The following is a 17,682-nucleotide window of genomic DNA, read 5'->3' on the forward strand; positions in this document are numbered from 1 at the left end:
AGGCCCAAGATCCCTGGAGCCAGCCGAGCATTGCAGGAAGCCGGGAAGTTGGTGCAGGCAGGCCCAAGTTCTGCTGAGCTGGCACAGTGTGGCAGGAAGCCATGAATTTCCCTGGCTGGCTGGGAGCAATGATCATAAACTCACGGAGCTCAGGATGGTGTGGGGACACTCACCTCAGGCTTCCCAGTCTCAGAATTGAGGGCGCAGGCAGGTCCAAGATCCCCAGAGCCATCTGAGCACAGCAGGAACAAGACCCTTAATATTAATCATGCCTTGCTGTTGTACACCTCCACCACAAATTACTAATATTTTCTTTTGTGTAAATATCTAATTAATTTTTGTATAAATCTTTTGTGACAGGAACAGGAATGCCTAAATTACACTTCAGAATGTTACAACCCAAGCTCCTAGCAGCTTGAGGTTTAAAGCATAGTAGGACTAGAAGTGGCAGTGATTATTTTGATAGTCTGTATAAAATAAAGTCAGATTCATGATTATAAATTCAAAGGCATACGCCAAAAAATAATTGGTTTTCTCTCTAAGTTTTCTAATAGTATCCTGTTGTTATTTGCTTTGTGTATTTTGTTGCCCAGAAGTCTTTACTAGCAAATAAGTCAGAGGTATAGGAAAATATAATGGAAAGAAAGATACTAGCAGAAAAATTTTGTTAATTTATTTGAATTTCAAAATGTATGTGAACTGGCTAATATTTTATTTTAGATGGAAGGACTTTGGTGTAGCTCAAGGAATACCAGGACATAGTTGTTTTGGGGGTTCATTTTTGCATACTGTTTTCCCCCTGATAATTCTGAATACTTCGTCAGTTCACCTGATACTCTCCCCTCACCAAGGGTAAAGCCACCTCCCTGCAAGGTAGTGATCTTTAGCTGAAAACTGAGTGACCTGATTGGTTTCTCAGCAGCTGCAGGTAAGGGCTGGCCTGTACTTGCCACATTTTTAGAAGCTTCAAGTTGTGGTGCCATGACTAGAGACTGAAATAGAAATTCAGGGGTGGAGTGGGCAGTGGATGCAGGGCCTTTGGACTGGTCTTTGTGACCTGGAGAGAAGGAGTTTGTATCCTGCGGTGGTTACAGTTGACAGAATATAGATTAGGCCTTTGGGGTTCCTTCCCACTGCGATGGTGTGAGGTTTTGGTGCAGTGGTTGTTGGTGGAGTGCAGAACAAAGAGAGGGGCACACTCCCTCCTCTCAGGAATCTTTCTGAAGATGAAAAGCCTAGTCTATTATGACTTGGCTTTAGGAATCTACCAGTTTGATGGGAGAATCACCACACATGTGTGAGCATGAACAAATGCCCTTAATATGCTGCACTATTAACTGATCTTCTGTTTTTGTTGTGACCTCTTTTCCTTTCTTCACTTGTGAATCTTCTACCTAGTACCTGCTTGGAGTACCCCTGCAGGCACCCTAGGCTCTGTGCTGGTCCCTGGCCTGAAGCACAGTCTTCCTTTTGGTCCTTGGGACCTGCTCATCTGGGAGGAGACTCTGTGCTGCCTCTCACATCCTTATTTCTTTGTTGCATTTTGGGACAAATCTCAAGCCAGCCAAGTCCTCCTTTCCTGATGAGGCCACATCCTTATTGGCTTGTTCCTTCCTCTACCCATTCTCTTTCCTCATGTTCTGAGAGTAAGCCCTCACAAATCACTACAATGAGAATCCCTGTCTTGGCCAAGGACCTGTCAACTTGAGTGCCTGTGTTGAAACTTTCCCTCAGAGTTGTCTTCACTTGGATCCTTGTCTTCTGTACAACTGCCAGTCCATACCCAGTGAAAATGGATCATATCAATAATTACTCATATACATATCCTCCTAGTATATTTTTAGGTTAATATGATTCTTTCCTGATATGTCTTAACTTCCCAAAGGATTTATTTTTGGGACATGCTTAGGTATCAAACTTAAAGAGGGAATGACAGTGAAATAGGAATACAGCTGATATGTCTGCAGGCAGAAGCAAGGGTACTTATAGGTAGGGCTTTCAGCATCTACAATGGTTTGACTGAAGTTTCTCTCCTCCAAAAATTATGTTACAATTTGATACTCATCTTGGGGAGTTGAGAAGGTGGGAGCTTAATCTAAATATGTAATCTAGAAAGGAAGGGTTTGAGAGGGTTAAAGTCCTAAGAGTGGGTTCTGCATGATTGAATATTTGAGAATTGATAAGGAGAGAGAGAGAGAGAGAGGTCAGAAGACAGTTGTATACCCTGTCTCTTGCCATGGCATGTCCTGTACCACCCCTGGACTCTGCAAGAAGTAAGTCCATAACCAGATGTGGGCCCTTGATCTTAGACCAGAATTTTCAGATTGAATAAACTTCTTTACTTCTTAGTTGATGCAGTTGATGATATTGTGTTATTAGCAACAGAAAATGGACTCATACAGCATCTATCCCAGAAGAGTTTTTCTGAATCTCCCTTACCTTAACCTATATCCACTAGGGAATTTATCTATTCCTCTTTAACCTCCCCAACTTATGTCCTTGATGAATTTTTTTTTTGTTTATTGCACTGACCACATTGCACTGAAATTATTTATTTTCCTGATTGCCTTTTCTTCTAGACTGGGAGCATTTAGAGAGGAAAGGCCTTGTTTTATTCATTTCCAGATCCTCATTTCTTATCAAATTATTGAATACTTCAGAAGGAGCTCACTCCCTCTTCCATTTTCATGTGCATTGGACTAGGGCATATCTGTGAGTAACACACATAAATATGTTGGTATGAAACATCTACAATATCAACTCATTTATTTTCTGATATTTTACAAATGTTCAGACTGGAAAATTATACCCAGGCTGAGAAGAGAATAGATAGGGAGGTGATGAGACTTGGTAAGATGATCAATCCCTAAAATAGATTTTATGGGGGATGTAAGGTAGACTTGTCAGATCCAAGAGCAGAGGGTACTGGACATCTCCTTGGTGGGTCCTCTTGCAGAAAACAAGAGCCATGAGGTAAGTCCAAATGGCAGGTCTCCAGTGTGAATCCAAGGGTCTCTGGAAACTGAGTCTAGAAGCAAAAGACCTTTACTAAACACATAGAATCCATGAGTGGGATCAGATATGACTCAGCATTTACTTGTGCTTATAGAATGGAACTTACCAGCTAGAGTAAATCTTTAGAAGACAGAAAACTCCAAAACTACCAAAACTTATGCTGTCTTCGTAGCATAAGAAGTCTAACAAAGAAATGAAATCAAATTATAAAAAAATATAAAGTTACACTAAGTGCATGGATAAACTTTGGACTCAAACTTTCAGAAGAGCAGAACTAAACACTCCAGGCAGATAAAACTAGCCAGTAAAGGGTGTATTGGTCTGAGAGATTTAGGCTATAGGAGGCTCCAGGGTTTGCAGCTTGGGATTGTTGTTAGCATGAACATGGTAGTGACAGTGGAAATTAAAACACAGCATGATTTTGCTGAGAAAAAGATTTAATTAGAAAGTAAGAGAAAAGATGGAAAAAGACTACAGCTTCTATGGTAGTTAACTAAGAAGCACTCTAAACAAGAGAATCAGACTGGTCCACACAGGAAAACAAGATTAACCCAGGAGGGTCAGCTCCAGCTGATCATTGTTTCAGTCTTAGTTTCTTAGCTCTGCAGAAGTTCTTCCAGCTTGGAAGATTGTTTTGCCTGGGACTCAGGAGACTAAAAAGGGTACAACCTTAGGTATCTGTACCTGAATGCTATAAAAATTGGTAATCTGATTTCCCTGTGAATCTTGAAAATTATGTTAGTGACTCTTATCTTAGTTTCTTCTGTCTGGAAAGGGGAAGAAATAGGCCAATTTTTATTGAATGAGTAGTAGAATCTACATCCAAAATTTTAAAGTAAAAATGGGTATAAACATGAAGGTCAAAATGTGTTCTACTTTTAGTTGCCTATTGGATATTTGTAAGCCTGAGCAAGGAGCCATAAATTTTAGCAAAATGCACTGTGAAATCCTTGATCACCTCAGAAGAAAATATAAATCTGCTTTTAGTTAGTAACAGATTTAGTGTCAAGGATTCTGTCTTCCCTCTGTTCCTACAGTGGTCTCTGATTACATCATTGGTTTATGACCCAAGGTCCATGGGATTTCAAGGGCCTAGTGATACCAGGGTTTAATCTCTGGGGCTGTGGTATTGGGTTGTTAGCAACAAAAATGGAACAACAGTGTCAATTGTGGAAAGATTTTCTGGAGAAGCCTGAGATTTTTCATGAGGACATGAAAATGGCAGAAGATCTGTTCTTCAACTGGGCTTTCCTAAGCCCAAACACGCCACACATAAGCATGTTATAAACATAGCAGAAAAAGTCTTGTTTGGAAAGTCAGTCAGAACCCTGACAAGGAGGAACCCCTGGTGCTCTCATAGTGGGGACTTTGAAACTGCTGCCACCGTGGGAACGGAAAGCCCTGCCAACTGTGTATTTGCCTTGAATCAGCAATGCAGTCTGAAAAACTTTGCTTGATGAATCTGATCATTATATTTTCCCTCCAGATACTCTTGGGCAGATTTGAGACTACTTGGAGAAATGCATATCAATACATGAAGTACAGATAAACACTCATATGTAGACATTAATGCATCCAGCTAAACACCCTAGGCAGACATAAATATATAGATACTTCCTATGGGGGGGGTTTGCATGATTTCCTAGATCTCATTTTATTTTACCTTTAATTATGAAGGTGAGTGATATGGTATTATATTTACATAAAGGGAGACTGAGGCACATTAATTAAAAATCTTTCTGTGATTACAGATCTAGGAAGGGGTAAGATGTTTTTATAGAATTGTGTGTAATCAAAGCTAACCACTTCATAGTTATGGCAAGTGACTTTATTTGAATAATCTCACCCCTTCTCCGACACATAAAGTTCAGCTCATTTAAGATTCGTTTTACAATATTGCTAGCCAGAACTGTAAGGCAATGATTCTAACATAACTGAGAATCAGAGAGACAAGCTCTGGAAAGGAGCTGTGGATGAGTGCGTGCACATACAGGGCACATAAACATTCACTCATGCATTTCCTTGAATTGAAGAGAAAAGGAGGATTATTTTACCCAACACCTTGGCTTCATAGATGTAAAAACAGTGGCTCAGAGAACAGTTGACTTATCCAAGGTCCATGACTTAGATTTAGGAGGACCCTGAGGTGCTTTAACCTGAGAGAAGGAGTATCACCTGCATGTCATCCTCCAAAGGGACAGCGCTGCTGAATAAGCGGGTGGGGTGCTTCCCAGCTCCCTAACTTTTCCTCAACCAAATTTTCACTTCTGAATGTGCCCACAGCGTGACTTCTCAGAACACCAGAAATCTTTGCCTTGCAATGAGTGCATGGATACATTTTCCTAAGCCAAATTGAAATGGATTTCGTATTATCTCCTATTGTTCAGAAAGATCCCCCTGCACTGGTTGCTTTGACCTTTCCTAGCCTCCCAGGAGCCCTGGTCTCCTCTGTGTTTGAGGATGTTCTGAAAGGATTCTTTCGATTCCGGCCCAGGAGGTTCACAAGTGCTCATCCTGCCATTGCTGGAGCCTGCCCTCGACCTACCCTGATGTGTAGGTAAGATGGAGTGTGGCTCCCAGGAGACCCACTCTTCGCTTTTCTCAAAAGAATGAGGCTCAGAGGCATCACTAAGTATTCTTAGGTTGTGAAAATTTAGAAAATAAAAATACTAGAAGTGAAGATATTACAAAAATATCTAGACATATTCCCCTAACATTTAATTTTTAAGAAAGAAAAACATTACTATAGAGTTCCTTTCACATCTCTCCCAGTTCTAATACTCTCTGAGGCAGGCGCTGCAGTGAAGTTTGTTAATGTTGTACACATTTCACATTTCTGTTGCATACTCATACACACATAAAATCTAAACTTAAAAGACATTAACTCATATTGCATGTAAATTACATTTTATATTTAACATAAATATAATATATATAACTGTAGAAGGTTATATTTATATGTTGTATAAACTTTCAGTTTAAATTAAATATAACTTAGTCAAAATCAAGGTTATATTTATACGTTATATAAACTTTCAGTTTAAATTAAAAATAATTTAGTCAAAATGAAGTCATAGGATTTTAACCTTTTTGACTTAACATACAAATGTTATATACACAATATACTATATGTTACACAAATGTGAAAATTTATATTATCTACATTGTATATAAATCAAAGTTGTCTAAAACTGTATCATGGCATAAAATACTTTTTATTTAATACTACACAATTTGATTTCTATTCAATTTGTTGCGCAGTTTCGTTCAACTGAATGGTTGTGGAGTTTCCGTGGAATGTGTCACAATTTGTGACTATTATATAGTTTGGAAAGTACAGTACAGCTGTTTGAAATTTCTCATGGTCATGAATAGTGTTGCCACACATTCCTGTGAGTTCTCCTTGTGTACCTTTGTGAGTGGCTGCAGGACAGACACCTAGAGGCAGGCACTTCCACCTTGTTGGGCACTGTAGAATCATTCTCCAAAGAGGTTGCTTGCAGCCCACATTGGTGGAATATGAGGCTTCTATTCCTCTGCATCCAAGCTGACACCCAGCCTTGTTGGTCTTGAATTTCATTGCCAATTGAATGGGTATGAAATGATATCTCACTGGTATTTTATTTGTATCTTTGTGCCTGTCTTAGTCACTTTTTACTCGTCACTGAGACAAAATGCCTGAAGCCCAAAGTTGGGAAAGGAAAGGTTTATTTCTTACAATTTTTGGAGGTTTCAGTCCACACTCAGTTGGTTCCAAAGCAGGCGGGCATGGCTGGGCTGCAGTTTCTGGCGGCTGCAAACAGCAAATTGGAACTGGCAAAGAGCAAGACATACTTTCTTCCTGCCATTACATCACATCCTGGCTCCACCCCTTTGTGGGTGGAGCACTGACACCATCAATCCAAGCACTAGACAATGAACCAATCCCAAATTCACAATGCAAACTCATGAGGCCTGGGGGACACAGACACAAACCATGGCAGTGCCTATTCTTGAAAACAATGATCTTTTCAAAAAAATTTTATTGGGCCTCTGGATCTCCTCTTCTATGAAATCTCTACTTATGGATTTTAGCTATTTTTTTCTCTTGAGATTTTTTATCTCTTCTCTATTAATTTATAGGAGATTCTGATATTTAGGTTTTTAAACCTTTATTGTTTTGAGCATTAACAATATTTCTGGTCAATGATTTATTTTTCAATGTGGTTTATAATATCTTTTACTAGATAGTCATTTTAAATTTTGCTGTAAATGTATTAGCTGTCATCCTTCAGCTTCTTGCATTGTACATCCTGCTTAAAAAAATCATCCCCTACTTTGACCACTGAGCTTCCTTTCAAAGGTGACATCTGTGGATACAAATGGGAGGAAGAAGGAGGTTTTCTTGTTGCTTTCTGAATTCTCAATTGCAATAACAATCCAAAAATACACAATTTTGGGTTATGATAATACTTTCAGACAGTATTCTACCCTACGACATAGTGTTAAAAGTTACGAGTCCTGGAGAGAAACTGCTTGGGTTTGGATCATTCACTCTAATCAAGTTAATAAAACTGATCAGGGTAATAATATGCTAATACTTTGGTGGGTAGCTATAGAGACTAAATTGTTTTGCGCAGATGACTCCTGACCTATGATTCTTCTGTTTTATGATGGTATGTAACATAACTCAGGAAACTATTCTATTTTTCGCTTTTAGGTCAGTATTCGATACACTAAACAGCATATTCAAAACTTCAGTATGAATAGTGTTTGTGGTAGATGATTTTACCCAACTGTAGCCTAATGTAAGTATAAGTATTCTCATCATACTTAAGATAGGCTAGACTAAGCTAGGATATTCATAAGTTAGTTATATTAAATGGATATTTTACTTGACCATATTTTTAACTTAAGGCAGGTTTGCTGGTATGTAACCTCACCATAAATCAAGAAACATCTGTGTATGCAATTAAGATGATTTCTGTATGTTGTAAAAGCCAAATGTTAGCTGTTATTATGGTTGTTGCTAACATTATTCATCATCATGTTTAGTACTACTGGATGGATTTTGCAGGACTATCTGATGACATACTATTTGTCATGCTCTACATGATTCCCCGTGTACAGACTAAATTCACCCTGGCCTTTTTGCTCAAATACCACTTCAACACAGTTTTTCTGAGAGGTCAAAGAGTTCAAATGCTCATGATAAAGTCATTACATTTAGTGTTCCGATTTCTTGGTATCAGGTATTTCCTCTTCAATAGCTTTAATACAAAATAAGGAATTAAACTTAAAAGGAGTCAAATACTAACTGAGTTTAGAGAGTCATCATCCTTTTACTTTAGAATGAGACTGAAGCATTAACATTAGTGACCTCAGGGATTTCACATGTGACCATTTTCTCAGTGCCTTTGCCTCCTCTTCTAGTTTGGTTTTCCTTCACTCTCATACTTCTCATACAAGATGCCAAAGAAAGTGTCTCTTTCTCTTATTCAGAGAGATAAGCATGTTACCCAAATTCCTGGTTGTACTAAATTTTCTGAGAGGTTGGCATAAGTCTCAGTGTCAGGGCCAATCAGCGATCTTTCTGCCTTTTTAAAAAAGTTGGTCAAGTAGAGAATAAAGTCTTTTCTTGCCTGGTGACAAAGTGGAAAATGAGTTTGAGGTGCTGGCCAAATTGATACCCGGTAAGCCTTAGATTTGCTTAGCTGGTACCAGATTTTTTAACTCATCTGTCCAACCACATGGACAGTCCTGCCACAGAGGGGAAGCTGGTCTTGTGGAGAAGCAGAAAAGAGACATGAACACGAGCCTGGTGCGGATTTGGGACTGGAGGGTCTTAGTTTCTAAATTCTCCAGAGATGTTAGGACCCATATTTTTCAAGCTAGGTTGGCAAGTTTTGATCTTATGAGCTTCTGGAGTAATTTTATAACCTTTAAAAAAATCTTAAAATCTTTAAACAAGATTCAGTTGGGGTTTTGTGACTTGAAATGGAAAGAGTTTTCTATTTTGGATATATAAGAGGAATAATGGAAGGATTAATGGTTTTAGCATTAGAACTGGGTCCACATTCTGGTTTTGCTACTTACTAGTTTTTTAATCCACAAGTCAATTTCTTCATTTGTAAGTGATGGAATGTAAATACATTTTGAGGTCCACATAATGAGTCAAATAATGAATTAAAATTCCTAGCATAGCTCTTTGCATATTGGGTATGACATGTTAACTATTGCTGTTTGTCTTATCACTTAACTATATTATTTACTATTTCAAGTCTTGAATGTCAGGTATCTATATGAGCCTCTTTCATCCACCTTTTTTTCTGGCTCTATATACATAAAAAAGAGCTAAAATAAATAAAAATAATATTGTTTACTTTTTCCATGATGAAGATTGGGACATATTAATTAGGACATGTGCTGAGGAATGTCAGATTCCTGTTAGGAAACAGAAGGTACAAGTTCCCTTTTCATTGAATGTGTCAACGAAAACACTATATGGGAAAGTGGGGAAGATCAAGATAGGGGAACGACATGATATGGTGGTAGACTCAATGCTAGCAACAGCAGGAGACTAGTGATAGCCTCTTGCGTCTAATGAAGTAAGGTCTTGGGACAAGATTGCTATGTGACAGCTGTAGCTGTAGAAGGAAGATCACTAAAAAACACTGAGGCTTAGAGATTTCCACCCATTGCCCAAACTGTGGTCCTGTATGAAGATAGGAAATGCATACTCAGACTTCGATTTCTTACCAAACTTGAGTCTTCTTTTGGCACTTTCTGTTGGACAGACCCAGATAAAAGCAATGAGACAAGAGAAATAGGTTAAAAGTTCACAGAGGTCAGTTTTCTTGGCTAAGACCACGTATGGCAGGGGATGAAACTGCATGATGCTTCAGAGAAAGCACAGAGGATTGTAAGAATCACACACTTATGTAGGACAGCATACACACACACACTCACACCAATGCACATCCCTTATCAGAAATGCTTGGGACAAGAAATGGTTTGGATTTTAGATTGCTTCAGATTTTGAAATATTTGAATATGCATCATAAAATATTTTGGGACTGGGACCCAAGTCTAAACATGAAACTCATTTTTTATCGTATACATGCAGGCTGAAGGTAATTTTGAGCAACCTTTTTAATGTATCTGTATTCTATTATGATCCTCCAGTCACAGTAGACCAGGTGTGGAATTCTTCTTTTTGTGGTGTCATGTGGATGCCCAAACAATTCTGGACTTTTCAGAATTTGATTTCAAAATTTTAAATTAGGTTTACCTTCCTGTGTGTTTATACATACATGTATGTATATATGCATACATTTTTGTGTGCAGGTACATATACAGCATATCCCACAAACCTCTTATATAGTACAGCAAAATTTTATATTGGCATCCTCATTAATATTTTTTGGGTGATAAAATCAAAATGTATGTTGCCTCACTTAGAATATCAGTCTGAACATGCCACATTGTTGGAAACTGCTATTTTTACCATTGGTGTCAGATGGGATGTCCGGTCTGGAACTATTGTTGAAGCCCATCTCAAGGAGGTGACATTCATGATGCTGGTCATCTTTGCCAAAGCCATCCCCGTGGACAGACAAGAAACCAAACACACCTAACAATGCCCTGTGTATAAAAACTCCATGAAAGACCCACCTACATCTGGACCTTCAGGCTGAAGAGCACAGAGAAGACAGCTAGGTGGGGACTGGCAGGGTGCTGCATTACTAGAAGCATAAAGTGGCCCCGGTACTGGGACTTATGTTGCTCCATGCTGCATCAGAACACAGTGACAATTTCCTGTTTTGTCACTACACTGCTCCTATTAATTTATTCTACTTAAAATATAAATAAATAAAATAAAATATAAATAAATTAGGCATAAAATATTCCAGCTTATGTAATTTTTTAGTAGTTTACATATGCATTCAGTTTTTTAAAACCTTGTCCTTAAACAGTAGAGAATGTCTTATCCTTAGTGATTGGCTCAAACCATGTAGTTTATCCTGCTATGAGTCTTTTATTTTTTTCTCTATTTTATTTTATTTTTTATTTTAAAGAGGACAAAATCAAAGAAAATAAAGCAGAATAAAATCAATCAGAACAAATCAGTGTAAGTGATACAGAACTTCAAAACAATATGAAATGAACAATAGTTACCATGATGCTTCTTGATGTCTTCAAAATAGCTGCAGATATCTTCAAACATAGTAAAAATCAACAGAACAGAACAGAACAGAACAGAACAGAACAGAACAGAACAGAACAGAACAGAACAGAACAGAACAGAACAGAGCCAATAAAAACAAAACAATGAATTCAATAAAGGACTTCAAAACAATAGTAAATCTAAAATGGTTGCCATAATGTTTTGCTATCTTTGAAATAGCTGCACATGCCATCAGGTATACAAAGTCAAACAAAACAAAACCCAACCCAACAAAGCAATGAAAATTATACAGGACTTCAAAACAAAACAATAGGAAATCAACTATGGCCACCACATTCAGAAGGAGATTCCCGCCTAGGCACCACACTGTATACTGCTATCCTCTGACTAGATGATCAGACCACTGGCCCTACACCTGCAAGGTCAGTGAAACACCAAAACACTACAAGCATCAAATTGCATTTCATCTCAATAGCTATCATTGCAGCCTGTGTTTCTCTGGATCAGCTGGTCGCTTATGGGGTGAGGAAGGAGGATTAACTAGTGCGCTGGAAGAGGCTGGGGTCTGACTGTCCTTCTGCCAGAGGTGGCCCGCTCATGGCACTGGTTCACAGGGAGATCTTACTTCTGTGGATCATTTATACTGAAGAATGCTCCCCTGAATTACAAAAAAGTACAATTACCACACTATTAGAGCTTTGTTTTTATTAAAACTAAACAAAAGTGGACTGTTATGTTACAGACACTGGAAGCCTTGGAGTGCCTGTCTTTTTCTTTATGACTTGCCTGGAGTCTGCTGCTTCTAGTTTTGAAAGATTTTAAGGACCAAGTTTCAATTTGAAGTGATTTTGATGTTTGCTATCCATAAGAACTAAAATTTCCCTTCCTTTAGCTGCATGGTTTTTGAGGTTCAATGGAATCTGGGTGAAAATGTGAGAGACAGTACATTTTTGTGTTGAGAGATGGGGTTTCAGGGAGGAATCCTGGAAAGCTGAATTCAATGAACGTACCTCTTGAACAGGTTTCTAGTATTATTTCCTGTATTTGCTTCTTTCTATCCTATTCCCCCCAAATTAATACAACACAATTTAAGCAAAATGATGCACTGTTGAGTACCAACTTGTAGGGTTTTCCAAATCAGCTCATTCCAGTGTTTTGTGAAGCACTCTAAGTATCTGTAAAGGAATGATTAGTAACTGCACACAAAGCAGCTGCTGTCTAACGCAGTCTTAATTATCTCTGGATCTAAAAGTTGCACCGTAGGCACCTGACACCAACATGTGATAGCTTGTTACTTATCTGTGGACATTTAGTTTGGCTTAGTAATTTGACTGAAGATTTTGGACTTATTGTCAGTTAATATTCTAATGCCAGAGACAGATTTTTGACACTAAGTAGAGATGCCTAATGTAATTTCCTTTTAGATACAAGGGGAAAATGTAAGTCTGAATTGCAGATTCTGTATAGAAATATGATGTTTTAGCATTGTAAGCTTCATGTGGAATTGAAAAGTAAGATGAAAACCTGTCACCTAGGGAGGACCTTGGTGAATACACAAAAATAAGTAGAGAGCATTGGTCTAAAGTGAACTTAGACAATCTCTATAAATGGCAAATTCTCACATTTTTCTGAAAGGGCTAACCATTCCCTGTTTCCTGCCCTTTCTGCACAGCCCTGTGATTGTTTGGCATATGCTTTCTTCAAGATGCTATGGATCTCAGTATTCTCTGACCTATAACTCTGTACTTGTTTTCTTTGCACTTAAGGTACATTTTATTAAAAATTAACAGGCTCCTTACAGATTCTAAGACAGGCTTAAGAGGCCAGGAATGTTGTCCACCATGCTTGCTATCAAATAACTGAGGATTTGAGAATATGATAAGAAGAGTTGAAGAAAATGGTACTTCACTTCCAGAAAGTTTCCAGGCCACCTTCTGTTCCACTGTGTGTTGTCTCTGTCCTCTCACGGGTCATCACCAGCTCTGAATAATGTAAAATAGCTGTTTGATTAATTTTGAATTTGACCTTCAGACTTTAATCTGACATCATTTGCAGCACGTATTTCTGGTGTGCAAGTCTTCTGTTATACCCAGGGTGAGTGCAGAGAAAAAAGTTCTCATCTGTGTGACCTTTCTCACATTCCTCTGGAGTGAGTAGCTGGTCTTGCCACACTTCTATTTCATCCTCAACCAGAAGAGAATCAATAGCCAGTTGAGTTACTCAGACTCTCTCTGATAACAAATTCTGCATTTGTGATCTATGAAATATGACTGCAAGAGTTGAGAGGCACACAGTTAAGTCAGCAAATATGGGAAAGTGATTTTGTTATTGTTTGTGTTAATACAGCATTTCTCACATCAGCACACATCAGAAGACTTGAAGGACTTCGTAACAGTAAGATTGCTGGACCCTACACCCAGACCTGAGTTTAGCAGGCCTAGGGTGGGGTCTGGGACTCTGAATTTCTAACATCTTTCCAACTGAGGCTGTTGTTGCTGGGATTACACCAAGAACCACTTTTCCAGATGTGTTCTGCATAAACATGAGTGTTCATTGTTGGAATGTGAGAGGCTTGGGTCAGAGGTAAGTGGAATTTAATTTAAGAAATGATGAGCTGATGCAGTTGTTGGATGGGGTGTAGGATTGGCTCTAGGCTTAGTCTGCAGGAATGGCTGCTAAAGCAAGATATCAGTCACGGTCCCATGGGATAGCACTGGCTACTGCCCCAACACTGACATCAGATCGCACTGCCATTGCGCCTTCAGGTACTGCTGCGCACAGCTGCTTCTCCACAGCCACACATCTGTGACCCTGGGACTCACAGAAAATGTCAGCCTACCCCTGTCTTCCAAATATCACACAAGCACATTAATAATTCTAATGCAAAGGATACGCACATATACATATTTGATTCATCAAAGTAGGATTTAGGGAGCAGCAATTGGAAGAAGTTAAGAGATTCAGTAGAAACCTAGTTTCTGGAGAAGAGAAAGGCTGATGAGCACAGGCAAGCTCCATGGACTCAGCTACTTTTCAGTTCTCTCTGGGCATTGGCTTTCATTTAGACATGAAGAGGAGCCTCTGCATTAGGAAATTAGAGAAGAGCATTAATTGAACTAAATATGTTTATGCTCTTGAGAAATAAAAACTTTAAAGGAGTGTTCACCATAGCTTTTATCTGGCCATACATTTGCGTCATTTGGGCAGGATTCTCCAGCCTTACTACTGTTGACCTGTTCCATGTGTGTAAGTACTTGTATGGATGTTTTTCTGGTGCATTGTGGCATTCCTGGCTTCTACTCACTAGATGTTGCACATTTCTCTCCACATTGTAAAAATCAAAAATACCTCCAGTCATTGCCAAATGAACCTTAGGGGACAAAATCATTCATGGTCAAAAATTATTGATGTATCTAATCTGTGCCTGTAGGACTTTTTAAAAATTGTAACACTATTACAAGCTTTTAATTAAAATGTTGAACCATAAATTATGTCATGCCTATATGGTAGCATATTATGTGGTTTCAAAAGGAGTTATAATCATGTATCAAAGGAAACTTAGTATTTTGTTAAATTTTAAGGAGAAAAATTGCACAAGTCTAATTCTAGTTTTGTAAAGTGAAATCGGAGGTGTGCATTAGTATTCTAGTTCAAGGAAACTAGGTCAAAATCCTAAATGATTGTTTCGGAGTTGTGGGTTATCAGATACTTAAATTTCCTTAATTTTCTCTGCATATTTGATTTTATAAAACAAATATTTGTGTGTGTGTATATATCTATATCTATATCTATCTATCTATCTATCTATCTATCTATCTATCTATCTATATATCTGTATTATATGCACATGACATTTGAGCAATTTGTCTTCACTGAGAAGAGGGATAGACAGATCTAACATTTGTGAAGCATCTACTGTATTCCAAGTGTGGTGTCAGATACCTGCACTCCTCATTCTCTTGAAGGCAGTGTGTGATGGCACCTGAATGGACTGGAGAGAGCTGACAGACCTGGGTTTAGTTCTGGTCCCAGGATCTTTCTGGCCTCAGATGAATTAGTTACTTTGCAAGCTTATGTTTCTTCCCTTCTGCATTAGATCTAATCATTTAGGGTGTCTGCAAGCATTAACAGCCTTTGTGGTCCATATCATTGGCAATCCTCATAGAGAGTTTCCCATGTGTGGGGAATGTCTACTATCTTTGTCACTTGGCTAGTTCTGTGTTGCATCAGTGACTGCTGTGTTACTTCCCCTACCTTCCTACATTATTTAGGAAAAAAACAACAGACCGGAAGAAAAGGATTGTGCCAGTAAGGGCAAAGGAGATCGCAAGTAATGCAAGAAGCCCAGGGCTTATAAGTAACTGGGTTCTCCTTTTTCCTTGACAAAGCTGCTGACAAACCCTTTAGCAATACAAAGGCTAATTACTTGCCAGAAGTAGAAGAAAATGTGTCATTTGGTTGTTCTGGAATTTCCCAGTGCAATAAATCACCGTCATGACACCTTGGCTTCACTGTATTTAATAAAGATTTCTAAAAATAAAAAATAATGTTTTGTTTGTACTGAAAGCTGCTGGTCATTTGGGTCTATTTCATTTGTGACTTTTAATTGGATGGGACCCAGTTATACTTGAGTGCTCATTTCTCTGTCCACACCACCTTTCTACTTCCCCAGGGGTCCTAGTATCTGCCCCCTTCCTTCAGCCCCTATTCTCTTTGCTCTGTTCATCCCTTCTGGCGCCCAGAGAAAACTCAGCTTTCTGTGACAGTTCATTTGGCCACTTGGATTTGTTGGCCTGACTGTGGGTGGCAAGTGCTCCTGTCCCCAACTACTTGAATCAAGTCTACACTGCTGTGTTTCCAACTGAGCCTCTTTACCGTGAAAGCCTTCCTGTCCTTTGAATTCAAGAGCCACTTGAGTGCAGAATGGTGAACACAAAACTCGGTGAAACATTTTTTCCTTTTTCTTTTAAATGGAAGCCAGAGGGTTCCTTGTTAAGGACATCTGTGCAAACGAATTTAACTTTGCGTCTCACTCTAGCTTATATTAAAAGATGTGACTCCTTTTTCAAAAATCTTTTATAATGATTTCAAATTATATATCTGAAATGAAGTCACTGACAGCTTTTGATAGAAGAGAGGTAAGAGACAATATAGGAATGCTTAATTGCTTCCATCCCTCCCTCCTTTCTTTTCTTTGACAATAGTGTATTTCATGAGGTAAAATGCAATGCTTTGATCTATGCACACATTGTTGAAAGATTCAATCATCTTAGTCCTTTTGACGCCCTAGAGATCTGAATCGGATGTGTCATTGCTTCCAAAGCTTACACTTTTTTTTTTTTTTGGTTTGTTTTGAAGTGCATTCATGAATCTCCTTTGGATTATACAAGTAGATAAATCCCCCTTCTCCCACCAGATGGGTTTTTCTTGTCTTCTCCACCTTTCTTTACTTCTCTTTCTCTCTCCTTTTTCTCTCTTCAATTCTCTTCTTTCTCATTTATCTATTTTTGACTTTTAAGGTTTTGTTTTGTTCTTTAAACCTTCTGGTCCCTCATAAGGTCCCCCTGCCTGCCCCTCTGAAGCTGGCTACAGTTCTGACCAGCGTTCCACCTTGAGCAGTCTACCTGGAACTCTGCGGTGTAGCACCTGGGATCTTTGGGGTAGGGCTCCCCCATCCCGGCTCAGATGGGCTTACTAACTTTTGCTTTTCCCCTCCACACATATGCAGCAATTTCTGGTCCCAACCGTTGATGACCTGTCCTGGGTCAAAGAAGAAAACAAAAGGCTGATTCTGTGCAAAGCTTCTGTTAAACCTGGTTGCATCTGCCAGCTTTCCTGTGCAGCGCCATGTGCAAGACGTCTGTCTTGCGCGGGACGTTGGACTGTGGTCCACCTGCTTCTTGGCCTCGATCTGCAGCTTCCGTTTGCCACTAGACCACGTGACCGTGGCCAGGGCACTCAGGCAGATGGGCAATGCTGTCAGGACCCAGCGTAGCCTCATGTCTCTGTGGGCAAAGACCCAGACCCACCTACCGGGAGGAGGGTGGACAAGGCATGGAACGTGAACAGGACCTTGGAACAGGCACAGCCACCACGGAGACTGCCCCTGCGTGGACATCCCTGGACATTACTTGCCCCCTCCTTTGTTGAGATATAATTGTCAAATAAAATTTTATGTATCTAAGTTGTACAACTGGATATTTTGCTATATGCTTACATTTTAAAATAAAGATTTCACATTGAAAAGTCAAAGCTAGTCAGTGTGCACCATCATCTCAATAGTTACCATTTTCTCTTTCTCCCTGTCTCCCTCTCTCTCTATAAGTCAGATCTGTCTTCTTAGTAAGTTATTTCAAGTACATAATTTGGTGTTTGTTAGTGCAGCCACTACTCTGTACATCAGATCTGAGGCACTCACTCATGCTGCATAACTGAGACTTTGTACCCTTTGACCAACATCTCATTTCCCTCCCTGCCCCCAGCCCCTAGTACTACAGGAC

The 17,682-nt window shown here is 39.1% G+C and overlaps 1 protein-coding gene across 1 annotated transcript; it reads right to left on the reverse strand.

The window, feature by feature from the left end:
• Positions 1-16,802: 16,802 nt before the first annotated feature.
• Positions 16,803-17,383, reverse strand: LOC100715367 (peptidyl-prolyl cis-trans isomerase FKBP2-like). Its single transcript, XM_063258730.1, has one exon. The coding sequence runs from the start codon at positions 17,298-17,300 to the stop codon at positions 16,803-16,805; it is 498 nt and encodes a 165-aa protein (XP_063114800.1). The 5' UTR covers positions 17,301-17,383.
• Positions 17,384-17,682: the final 299 nt, after the last annotated feature.

The sequence above is a fragment of the Cavia porcellus genome, unplaced genomic scaffold, assembly GCF_034190915.1.
Source record: "Cavia porcellus strain 051 isolate PalLab524CR breed Dunkin Hartley unplaced genomic scaffold, mCavPor4.1 scaffold_12, whole genome shotgun sequence".
NCBI classification, from domain to species: domain Eukaryota; kingdom Metazoa; phylum Chordata; class Mammalia; order Rodentia; family Caviidae; genus Cavia; species Cavia porcellus.